The sequence below is a fragment of the Alexandromys fortis genome, unplaced genomic scaffold, assembly GCF_014885135.2.
Source record: "Alexandromys fortis isolate MF-2015 unplaced genomic scaffold, M_Fortis_MF-2015_v1.1 scaffold_102, whole genome shotgun sequence".
Classification (NCBI taxonomy): Eukaryota; Metazoa; Chordata; class Mammalia; order Rodentia; family Cricetidae; genus Alexandromys; species Alexandromys fortis.
The window spans coordinates 664,364-676,845 of NW_026067984.1; the positions used below are offsets into that span (position 1 = coordinate 664,364).

The 12,482-nt window shown below is 44.8% G+C and overlaps 1 protein-coding gene across 5 annotated transcripts in view; it reads right to left on the reverse strand.

Moving 5' to 3' along the window:
- Positions 1–1,850: 1,850 nt before the first annotated feature.
- Positions 1,851–12,482, reverse strand: part of Rapgef2 (Rap guanine nucleotide exchange factor 2) — a 203,543-nt gene continuing 192,911 nt past the window's right edge. For all 5 annotated transcript variants that reach the window (XM_050158792.1, XM_050158793.1, XM_050158791.1 and 2 more), the window contains 5 exons: positions 10,273–10,425; positions 9,729–9,954; positions 8,252–8,811; positions 6,318–6,611; positions 1,851–3,865 (listed from right to left, as the gene is read on the reverse strand). In XM_050158792.1, coding sequence (XP_050014749.1) covers positions 3,840–3,865; positions 6,318–6,611; positions 8,252–8,811; positions 9,729–9,954; positions 10,273–10,425 — 1,259 coding nt within the window. In that variant the 3' untranslated portion in view covers positions 1,851–3,839. The remainder of the gene's footprint in view (positions 3,866–6,317; positions 6,612–8,251; positions 8,812–9,728; positions 9,955–10,272; positions 10,426–12,482) is intronic.

A 12,482-nucleotide genomic window follows, 5' to 3' on the forward strand; every position in this document is an offset into this window, starting at 1 on the left:
AAGGTGTGCTAACGGACTGAGTAACACAGAAGTGTATCTGACATTCTAACACGTATACCTCAAAAGCCTGAACCACTTAAATGAATATTTTGAGTGTAGTAGATATAAAACTATGTTTAGGTGGAGACCGGAGAGGTGGCTCAAGGGTTGAGCACTAGCTGCTCTTCCAGAGGACCCGGGTTTGGTGCCCAGCACCTACACAGTGTTTTACAATCTTTACCTGTCACTCCTGTTCCAGAGGACCAAATGCCCTTTTCTGGACTCCAAGGTACATGCATGTAATACACATACACCCATACACATAAAATAATAGTAACAAAAGTAAGTATAGATGAAGATATAAATGCTTCCATGGATAGAAGGAAATATTATCTAGGGCTATAACATGTATACATGAAAACACAGACTGAGTGTTTGCGTTAGGGAGAAAGTAAGATGCTTATACAAACTTTCTACAGCATCCCTACAACTTGCTGAATGGCCGAGTACTTGCCTAACAGGTCCTTATCCCTGGGCTTTTACTCATGTGATTGTTTTTAACCCTCAAAGTATAAACTGTCTGATGCTCTGAATAAAGTTGGCTATTGCATGAGACTTTTAGTCTGCCTCATTTTTAGGTGAACTCTCCAAGGTTCACGCTGCCACCTAGAACAGTAAACAGCAGGGTTCTATTATGAACACAGAGATGGAAACTGTCTCCTCTACTAATTGTATCTGGCAGATAATGCTTCAAGTCCTAGAGACAGCTCTTTGGCTCTGAAGGTTGTTTACTGGGGTGTAGAAGGGCAGTAAGACAGAAGGATAGCAACCACGGCTAACTTGCAGCAAACAAAAAGTGATGAGGAGAGATGGCTCAGAGGTTAAGAGCACTGGCTGCTCTTCCAGAGGTCCCGAGTTCAATTCCCAGCAACCACATGATGGCTCACAACCATCTGTACTGAGATCTGGCGCCCTCTTCTGGCGTGCGGGCATACATGGAAGCAGAATGTTGTATACATAATAAATAAATAAATCTTTAAAAAAAAAAGTGATGAGGAGGATATTCTCTAAAACTGGTGAAGCTGCTAGAACAGCATTCTTGCCTTTTTTTCCAAATCCCCTAACCATTTTGATAGACGACAGACTTAGAAAAAGTTGGTGGGTGGGAGGGCTATCTTCTCGCTTCTCTTTCCATTTCCTGGTCTCCCATTTCTGTGCATTCAATCTAGCTTCTCAGACCTTTACTACATCTCCCTGAGGGAAGAATCTTTGATCTCAAATGTATTTAAGCAGGCAGTACTTAGCTGATTTTTATCTGTTAAAATATAAACGCTCTTAGGGACCAAATGTTCTTCCTCAGTTAGACAAAGCTTGCTTAGTGGGCAACAAGGCTCTGGGTTCAACCCCAGCAAAAAAAAAAAACAAAAAAAACAAACAAAAAAAAAAAAAACAAATAAGCTCACAGACCAAAGAGTTTTATGTGCTAGCTGGAGGCCTACAACAAATAGCTAAATTGTTCTCTTGCTGATCGAGACTTTCAATGTCATTCGGAGCTTTCTGTATTTCAGGAAATAAACCATGCTATGTACTACAGAGGAGGCAAATGCTACAACGAGCCTCAAAAGAAAACAAAACAAAACAAAACAAAACAAAACAAAACAAAAACACGGAAGAATTTGAACCTAGTCTAGTTGGTGCTAACATTAATGGTATTCATTTTTTTTTTTGACTCAATAAAGAACCATGAGAAAGAAATGAGCTGTCACTCAGTTTCTGCCAAGCTAGAGGCTAACTCTTCAGCCTCCTGAGGCCTGATCCTGTAGTGTAACCTTTGCTTCATTTCAGTAATAAAAAGCATTAAAAATTTAGACAAGGCTTTATGTTATATTTATTTATTCTCCAGCTTGTACAAACTGGATGTAGAAGCATAAACATAGTACATTTCTACCATCTTCAACAAAAATATAACCAATATGTACAATTATTGTATTAAAAATACAAAAGGATACAGACCGCACCAATGTCTTTCTAAAAGACATACAGGTACAAGTAGTATCAAAAGTATGAGGAAATCACCAGTTAATAGTACATTCTGCACTCGACATCACAGAGCGAACTGAGATTAGCAGTCCTATGTTCTACAATTACTTAAATGTTTAGATAACATTTGTGCAATTTGTGATAGAGCTAGATTTTTGTCTTTCTATATGCACATGAGGTCCATAGCCTATATAGTAAAACTGGCAATAATGCTTGTTACATGTAAAATTACAAATGCGTGAGCGACGATGTGATACATAAGTAGACAAATGCCATGACATAGAAGAGAATTATTAAATAAAGCACTGACATTGTTTGACACAGTGAAAAAACACTGCAATTCGACCTTTAAAATTGGAAGCTATTTACGTTTATTTGACTGATCAATATGATCAGTTGAATTTAATGGAAAAATCCAAGACCAGCAGCCCCTCACATCTGAGTACTACTCGGATTGGCAGCCTTCACTTTTCCGGAGTCTGTGCAAAAAAAACAACACAAAAATAGGACGACGGGGTCGTTTTCAGTCCTTCTAGGGTTCATAGCAGCTGTGAGCAGATGGGCGCTACACTTGGGACTTCTCTAGAGGCAGCGTCACGAAGCCACGTACAGGGCAGTCTTTGGTGACTGACCCTCCTTGCAGAGGCTAGTGTATCCAACCGTGTGACCTTTAATCATGTTTAAAGACATACTCTCTGGGGCCATTTCAACAAGGGGAGGAGGCTGTCTTGAAAGAGCAGTATGAACAGCTGGCATTCACCCCAACACCCCAAGCTGCTTCACTGCGATGCTATCCAGTTATGCTTCTTTCTTTTAAAAAATAGAAACAAAAAGCTCTGAAACTCTAAATTAACAAAACTCAAAAAATAAAAATTAAAAAAAAAATTTCTTTTAAAAAACCCATAACTTAAAAACAGGGGTTGCCATCCATTGTAATTGAGCAGGACACACTCTCAAATAACACTGTCCCGCCTCCTAAGGCTCAGACAGGACACCCAAGTCCTTGTTCCCTCCCCTGGCCATGTGCAAAGAGTTTTACGTTAGAGCCTCACCCACTGGGGAAGGAGCGGGTGAGGAGTCCTCGTATTTAAGTAATTGGCTAACATTTGATGCTTCTGGGATAGGGCACTTCACGGGCAAGGCCAGAAGGACATGGGAAGACAGCATCGCTGCCAGGTCTTCCCTTGGTGTGGCCATACCCTGTCCGGCATATTTGGTTTTTCAGAAACCCAGGCTGGCAATCCTACTTAAGGTTCAAAATAATACTGTAATCATTAAATGGATATATGTACTCTCTGAACACAATCTTTAAACTCATTTTTAAAAGGCTATTGTAAACAAGTGGGCAAGCACTGTACTCAAAGGATTTCATGTCTGTCTTTGTCTTCCTTGGTGGGTTCAAGACCCCCACGTAGTTCAAAGGCTAGTTTCTCTCATCTTCCAAATGAGACCGAGGGCTAGGGTTGGATTGAAATCTAAGAGGAAGATTGCAAACTCCTTCCAGGCGCGGAGAAGCGCAGCCAGAGGGGATCACCTTTTGATGATCTTGGAGTCTGGAATGATACTGCGTGATGTGGCAGGCAGCAGCTCGGAGACTGCTGGGCTGTGCATCTCAAGCAATAAGGTCTGCAAAGTGCCACGGCAATTTCTTCACAGTATTTCACATGCAAAGGGGAAAGGAAGAAGGGGAGAAGAAGCCCCATGCTGCTTTAAGGCAGGGAAGGAGGCAAACTGGTCCACCATCCTCAGGATGTGCGTGCCAAGGCTCCATTGCTTCGGACGTCTTCTTGTGCTCTCCTGTCGGTGGCGTGCTCTGAGCCTCAAACCGCAGACACTTGCTCGTCTTCTGCACATACAGCAGCGGAGAAAACAAAATAAATAAAAAGTCAACAAGTAGACAATTTTCTGTGCTATCACGTTCACTTAGGTTAAAAGAAAGACACATTTAATGTAGCTCACTTAAAATCCTTGCATTTTTGGCAAGCAGTTAGTCATAATTTTAAAAGTTTAACAACGGGTGCATCATGCAAATCTTTAAACACATATACATACTATTTCTGTATATATTGGGGGGTTGAGACAGGGTTTCTCTATGTAGCCTGGCTGTTCTGGAACTTCCTATGTAGGGAGGGGTGGCATTGAACATACAGAGATCCACCTGCCTCTGCTCCGCAAGTGCTAGGATTAAAGCTGTGCACCATCTTATCAGGCTTATACACCCTAGGAAAAAGGCAGCTGTGTGTGGTCATTCAGGTCTATAATCCCAGTGCCCAGGAAGCTGAACCAGGAGCAAGCGTCTGCAGCCAGTCTGGCCCACTGTCTTAAAAAACAGTTACAATTGTGATGGCCAGGCTAGGTTGTCACCAAGAGAAAAGTTGGAGGAAGTGCCTCCATCAGAGTGGCCTGAAAGGCATTTTCTTGGCTGATAGTTGATGCAGGAGGGCTGAGCCCACCGTGGGCGACGCCTTGCCTAGGTAAGTGGGCCTTGACTGTGTATGACATATGGCTGAATGCGAGCTTGGGAGTGAGCGGTGTTTCCCCCACGGTCTCTCCTTCAGTTTCAGGTCCAGCTTCCCGGAATAATGGACTGGAAAGAAAGAAACTCTTTCCTCCCCAAATGGCTTCTGCTCAGAATGTCTACCAGCAAAAGAAACCAAACTGGGGTAACAATAAATCACTAAAATTAAATACATTGTTCGCTTACTGGCTGAGCAGTTACTAATAACTGAAGTTCTAAAATAACAGGTATTTTTCTAAGACGGACTTTTAACCATATGCATGCCGGTTTCTGTGTGCGGAAGTCAGAAGAGATGATCGGATCCCCTGGTAGAAGAGCTTTAGGCAGATGTGAGTTTCTACCTGGGCACTAGAAACTGAACTTCGCTGCAAAAGCAGTATATACTTTTAAACACACAGCCGTCTCTCCAGGCCTTCTTCTAATTTTAATTTTTAGAGAGAGAGAGAGAAGAGAGAGAGAGAGAGAGAGAGAGAGAGAGAGAGAGAGAGAGAGAGAGAGAGAATATATGAGTGCAGTTACCACAAAGGCCAGCAGAGTGTGTAGGTCTCTTGGCACCTGGAGTTCCAGGCTATTGGAAGCCACCCACAGGGTGTTAGGAACCGAACTCTGGTCTTCTGGTACAGCAACAAGAGTTCTTAGCTACTGAACTATCTCTCCAGGCCTGAGCTCCTTGTTTTGTAACAGCACAGTTACACATTAAGAAGTCTAGAAGAAGGAATCCTCTTCCTGAGGACTGGGGTTTGCTTCCCAGCACACACATGGCAGGTCACAACCTTCTGTAACAGTTCCAAGGGATCAAATATCCTCTTCTGGCCTCCACAGGCAACAGGCACACACATACTATGTATGTGTGTGTGTACATACATATACATGTATATACACATACATACATATATATGTATATATCAAACAATTTTTAAAAATCTTTAAAAAAACTTGAGGATAGACAAAAATGTTAATATTCATTAAGCTATAATTAAAACATTATAATTCTCATGATTATGTTTTGGACTCTGCTATAATGGTTGTGTAATAAAACACGCTACACTGAATACTTAAAAAGCGGAGGGGAGGATTCCTGCTTGCCCTCAGCCTCTGTTAGCAGGGACATCCAGAGGGAGGCAGAGAGCCCAAGGACAGCACAGCTTTTAGTATCGCTTCATTTCCAAGCCACTTTCTGCCCATTAAGTGCCCAACTGCAAAGCTTCCACTGAAAACGTTAACCAGCTGCGTTTCAACAGGTCAAGATGCTTCTCCAAATTTCTAAAATGAGTAACAACCAGAGGTTTTCACTCTTATCCTTAAAATAGAGCCACAAAAGAACTTCAGTTTTACTAAGTATTGTCTTGGAAATTCAGGCTAAGTTGTGTCTCAGGTAGAACCTGCCTAGCACCCTGTAGATCCTTGTCTCTAACACTAGCACAGAAAAAGACTAAAATTCCAGTCATGTGCATGCTTCCTTACAAGCGACCGTTCTGTAATTGCTGGCACATCTTTTTTTTTTTTTTTCCGAGACAGGGTTTCTCCGTAGCTTTTGGTTCCTGTCCTGGAACTAGCTCTTGTAGACCAGGCTGGCCTCGAACTCACAGAGATCCGCCTCCCGAGTGCTGGGATTAAAGGCGTGTGCCACCACCGCCTGGCTTTGCTGGCACTTCTTAAATCGTTTAAAGAAAGGTTCTTGATCCTCCACAGCAAGCAGTTAAAGATCCTGGAGCCACTGCTCTGACCCTCCCAAGTAAGTGGGACCTGGAACTGGCATGGGGTGGCATGGGGAACTTACCATCCTCCTCAGTGCCAGCGAAGCCCTGCGGCTGGAAGGGTGCGAGGCGCGGGTCTGCATCGCTGGGCTTGTGCCACTGCGGCTTGCTTCCCTGTCTGCTGGCTGCAGGAGGCGTCTGCACTGGAGCCGGGGCCTCCGTGGGCCGCGCCACCATCCGCGACCGCTGCAGGGCCACGTTGTAGTCCGGGGGCTTCCGGGCCGGGTGGCAAGGCCCTTCAGGGAAATCGGCGATGGGGATGCCCACGTAGCCTGGAGGTGTGGGCGGTGGTTCCCGGTACCTGCCCTCCTTCCGAGCTGCAGGGAGATGATAGGGTGTCAGGTCCAAGGCCTCTTACTTCACACAAGGTGCAGATACAAGCACCCTTCGGACAAGCCAGGGCATCAGGCTGTCCTCAGCTAATACTCACCAGGTCACTTCTGCCTAGTGGTATAACCGCTAAGCAAAGCCTAAACAGGAGAGTTCAACTAAAAACTAACCTCACAAAACAAGGTACAAGAGGAACCAGGGACATGCCTGGGTCACATCAGTGAAGGGTAAAAATCCCCTCTCTCCTTTCTGTACCCAGATGGGGGTAACAGCGGAGGTTTCTTAGGCATTTCCCAATATTATCACATGGAGAATCAGGTTCACATCCCTCCAACTCTCTAGGTTTCTCTTTGGAAAAAAATAAATTAAAATAAGATTAAGAAGCCCTGCAAACAAAAAAGGCAGTTGCTTTTCTTAAAGTCCACAATTTCATGAAGGAAAACCATTTGCCTCTGTGACCTGCAACATGAGATCTGTAAAACTGAGTAAGACTCAAGCTTATTTTTTTGACTTTGTCAGGAACTAGAAATCACTTTCATCTTCAGCAATAAAAATCCTGAGAATTAGTTTGTTAACAGAAATGGCTCAGAATAACCAACCTAAGAACTTTGAGCTGCCGCCTCCTCACTCACCGCTATGGGGTCCTAAGTCTGACATCCCTGCATCACTTTTCATGTGGCCACATAACTGTTCCCTCATCAATACTCTAGGGGTTTCTCTCTGCACCTCACAATCTACCCTGCACTCTCTCAGACAGACATTCACCATTCAAGTTACAAAGAACATAAGCCTGTGACTGAGGAGACACACCTGTCTTTACACCTGAAAGGGCACCAGCATCTTTTAGGGGCTCTTGATGCATTGGCACTGTCCTCTGCCAAGACATCCTCATGCTAATCATATTAAGATAGCATGGCTGGGGCTGGAGAGATGGCTCAGTGGTTAAGACCACTGGCTGCTCTTCCAGAGGACCTGGGTTCAATTCCCAGCACCCACGTGGCAGCCCACAAGTGTCTGTACAACTCTAGCTTCAGAGGATCTGATGCTCTCACACAGACATACATGTGTGCACATGAGTGTGTGTAAAATGAAAATAAATCATTTTTTAAAAAGATAAAATTATGAAGCTCATTTTAGAGAGGAGCAGGCACTGCCGAGTGTCTCCGGTGTCAAGATAGGCAGGCTCCTAGCTCTGCCTGACTTCCTCCTGTACTTTTCCCACCTCTGAGTTCTTTACCCCTGTCCTTAGTAGAAAAACAATGCGTCTGTATAACAAAAACCAATAAAAAAAATCAATATACAAAGGATATCGATACAATTCAAGGGGACGGGAGAACGATGAGCCGTTTTTTATGCGTTTCAGTGAAAGGGAATGGCTCCTCTGTGAGGAACAGGCACCTGTTCTAATAATGTCCCAGTAGGATCACAGCCCATTGATCCCGCGGGCTAAGCGCTACTGACTGCTGGAGTGCGCGTCTCTGACCACAAACTTGGCTCTTAAGCCCTGGTCAGTTCGCTCACTGACCATACAGCTGATCTGGAACCGGGCGTGGTGATGGACAAGCTGAGGGGAAGCCGACTTCCACCCACGTCCAGGTGCGTCCCAGCAGTCCATTTCCATACGTACCGATGAGCCCCTTGGGAGTAGTCGGCGTCACAGCTATGTGGGCAGGCATGGGGACAGGTTTGGCTTCCTCTGTGGTCACAGGCCCCATGCTGCTGCTTTCGGCCTCGATGGAGACATCCTTGCCGCCCCTTCGCTTGATAGTGCCCGTGTCACCTTCTGAGTCTTCTCCCCAGTAGCCCGTGGAAGATGCCCAGCTTGCCCGGGATTGAGCTTGCTCAAGACTCTCTCTATTTTGATTCTGTCTACTATATTTTGTGCTATGATCGGAAAACATGATTTGGTCCATATGGCTCCCGGAGGCCCATATGCCTGCAGCATCCCCTGAATAGTCAAAGTGAGTGTGCCCAAACGGCAAGGTTTCCCAGCTCCTCTGGTGCTGGATGGTCTGGATGTTGTCATGGGAACCACTTGAACATGAAGTCCAGCTCCCACGACCGCTGTCAGCAGCATCGAGGGAAGCGCGGTCCCCTTGGTCATGGGAAAGCTCCTCTGTGCTGGGAGAAGAGATGACAGTGGCCGCGGCATACAGACCGCGGCCTTCAGACACTGGGGCATACGACCTGCCATCGAAACAAAGGAAGGGAAGATGTCAGATGGTTAAACAACCCTTTACTGACAAACTGGTTTTGCTGCTTTGAGACAGGCTCTTGGTTTATAGCCTAGGTGGGCCTTGAACTCATTAACCTCCTACCTCAGTCTGAGTGCTAGGGGAACAGGCATAAGCCACTCCGCCTATAAAGTATCTTTTCCCTAGAAAAGTGGCTTTCTTCCATCCCAGAAAGAGGAGGAGAGTACTCCTGCGTGGGATCAGAGTGGTGAGTTTCTCATACCACTCATTCATCTTTTCACAAAGCAAACACAGGGAAGTGTAGTAGCATTTCGATTATATTGTAATAAATCAAGACTGCCTGAAGATCTGAGAGTAAAACAGCCCCAATGGTCAGCCTTACAGACCAGGTGGTGGTGACACACACCTTGAATCCCAGTAGCCACACTAGCTGCCATGGAAACTGGGCAATGCACGCCTTTATTCCCAGCCCTAGAGAGGATTATAAAACGGGAGGAGACAGCTCCCAGTCTCGGTCTCATTCTGAGACTCTTGGAGGCAGGATTATGTGGATATTTTCAGACTGAGGTTGAGGTAAGAGCCAGTGGCTGGCTGCTTTGCTTTTCGGGTCTTCAGGTTGAACTCCAATTTCTTACTCTGAGTTTTTAATGCTTCAGGAAAGAGACCAACAACTTGCTACAAAAAAAAAAAAAGGAGCACTTTCCTTACAAGGCTCTGAATGGCTGAATACACTGTGGTTCCCTAGGGAAGGCGGCACAGACAGAGACTGGGGTGTGTTCTACTGGTACAGTCTTCCTCCAGCACAAAGCCCAAGTGGGCCACCAGAGGGGAAAGCCAACTACAAAAGCAGTCTGCATAACACAAATAGCATGACACGCAATGACAGACCCACGGAAATGACAGACTTACCCTAAGCTGTATTGATCAGGCTCGATCAGGGTCCGCCGCTCCATCCTGCCCACGCCCAGGTTGGTCTCCACGATGCTGACAGAATGCCTCTGACGCCGTTCATCATGCAGAGGGGCTGGCACCGAGTCAAAAGAAGAATTGCTGACAATACTGGATCGTGAAGAAATTTCACTGTGCCCAGAATCTGAAAAATTATCCACGGTACCACTGGGAGCCAACATATAACCTGAATGAGAAATGCAAATTCGGTAATTAAAACATTTTAGGCTTCTAAAACTGGTCCAGAAAACAAGCAAAAATTAAATGTTGACAATGAGGTGAGAGTTTACTCAAAAACTTATAAATACCAGGTGACTAAGAGATTAAAATTTCACTCTAATAAAGTAAAAATTGCCTATTCAATGGTCAGGGGAAACTATCCATTGTTAATCGTCCTAGGTAAAGATGAAGAAACTATGGCACGCCTTGACTAGTCTTGCTTCCTTAGCTCTACCATACTACCGTTAGTAAAGCCAGAGAACACAGCTCAAAGAGAAAGCCCTACCTTTCCTGGGGGAGCTCTGGGGCGAGGTGGGGGGTGACGACAGCTGTGAAGATGCATTTGATATGGTGTCCTCTGCTTGCTTCCGATGACGCTCCAAACTCCCTTCCTCAGATAAGGACAGGATTTTCTTTAAAGCTTGTGGAGAGTTTATGCCTACAGAAAAGAAGGAAACCATTCAGGTACCTGTTTTAGAGACTGAAGGGAGCTGAGGGCATGGCTCAGTGGCAGGGCAGCTTGCCCAGCACGCACAGGCCCTAGCTTCTACTCTAGCATCAAACAAACAAACAAGAAGACGAAGAGTAAAAAATGCTGAAGGGATATATTAAATATTAAAAGCTTTCTTTGCATCAGTTTCAACCTATTTACAATCTAAACGTTCTGTGTGCCCTTCTGGCATACAGAGCAAGGCAGAGGGCATGCAAGGCTTAGTTTCTGGCTGAGTATCTGTCAGGAGTACTCGAAACAGACAGCTTTTGATGTTGCTTGGATTCTGAACCCCAGGCATTGTATTTGTTCAATTTGTTATGTATCAGTGTGTGTGTGTGTGTGTGTGTGTGTGTGTGTGTGGGGGGGGGGGGGGGGGGGGGGGGGGGGGGGGGGGGGGGGGGGGGGGGGGGGGGGGGGGGGGAAGACGACTGGACAACATTTGAATTAAAAATGAAGGCAGCACTCCCCATTTCAATTCCAGATGGCCCTCAAGTCTGGATTGAGAACAAGACATTTTGGTATTTTGGAAATGTCATCTCTGAGGAAGAAGGAATTGGTGGGGGTGGGGCGAAGTAAAGGGTCAAGAGTTAACAGGAACTAACCAAGGGAAGTCAATAAAAAGGGCTCTAAAGAGTGCCTCGTCATTAATATTTGATCAAATAAAGAGAGGAGAAGGCAGGAGGCAGCCTGGTTTCTGTGGTGCACTTCAGAAGCCCAGGAGAGGTTTCCGAGGGAGAATGGAGCCAGCAGTGACATGGCACAAAAGATGGAGACAACAGACACTCACGACAGGGCAGCGAAGAAAGTCACGTTAAAATGCTTCACCGATTCAATATTCTGAGGCTGCCTTTGAAGGAGAAAGACATTTCTGCAAAGTCCTGATGGTCTGAAATTACTTTAAGGAAGGGCTGGTTTTAGTGGCTACAGACTTGACAGGCCATTAAAAAGGAGCCAACAGAATTTAATGTACCTTCTACTAGTGGTTTGAGGCTGTTCTGTTTATTTATTTCTTTTTTAGGTTTTTTTTTTTTAATTTTTTTTTTTAACAGGGGCTCATATATCTCAGGCTGGCTTACTCTCTACGTAGCCGAGGATGACCTAGAACTTCTGATCTCTTGCCTCCACTTCCTGAGTTCTAGGATTACTGGCAATAGCAACCATACATGCTGGGCAGGAATTCTACAAACTGAGTCCATCAACAACCCCCTTGATGCTGTTTTGGTACAATTCTATGTTTTTTTTTTTTTTTTTTTTTTTTTTAAAAACATTCTTAAAGCAGTTCTGATTAAATGTAGCAGGCTCTAACATACACTGTATGCATAAATAGATCCACTACATAAATGGGTAGGTCTTTTCTCTTACAGCACTTTATTAAGCTGAGTCTGGTGGCACATCCTTTTAGCAGGTAGTCGCAGGTGGTTCTCTTTAAGTTTGAAACTAGCCTGGCCCATGTAGTGAGACCCTGACTCAAAAACAAAAACAAAAACAAACAAAAAATGTTTGGTTTTGAGGTCTCAGGGATTGGAACTCAGGTTATTAGGTTTGTCGGAAAGAACCTTTATACCCTGAGCCATTTTACTGGCCTACGAATGGGTCATTTTGATATGAAACTATTTCCAGGACGAGTGCCCCCCCCCAACACACACACACTGCAAAGACTCCCCTTAGCTCCCAGGGGCTGCAGATAAAATGCTACACCTTAGCAGCCATGTTTGCTGCGTCTAAGGGCTTCCGCTGAAGGTCTGTTTACTTTTTGAAACAGGGTTTCACTAAGCATCCCCAGCTGGCCTTAAACTTAAGCAGCTCAGACAGGTGGCAAACTACAGTCCTGCTAAATGCTGGGATTACAGGCATGGATGACCACACCCCACAGGTGTTATCTTTTAAGGGACAAGATGCTGGGAGTGTTTAGAATGAAACTATTTTATGAAAAAGGATGGAAGAAAATCCCTTTTATCTTTAAATTAGTATTTTTTTATAATTTGACTTTAGATACATTAAAC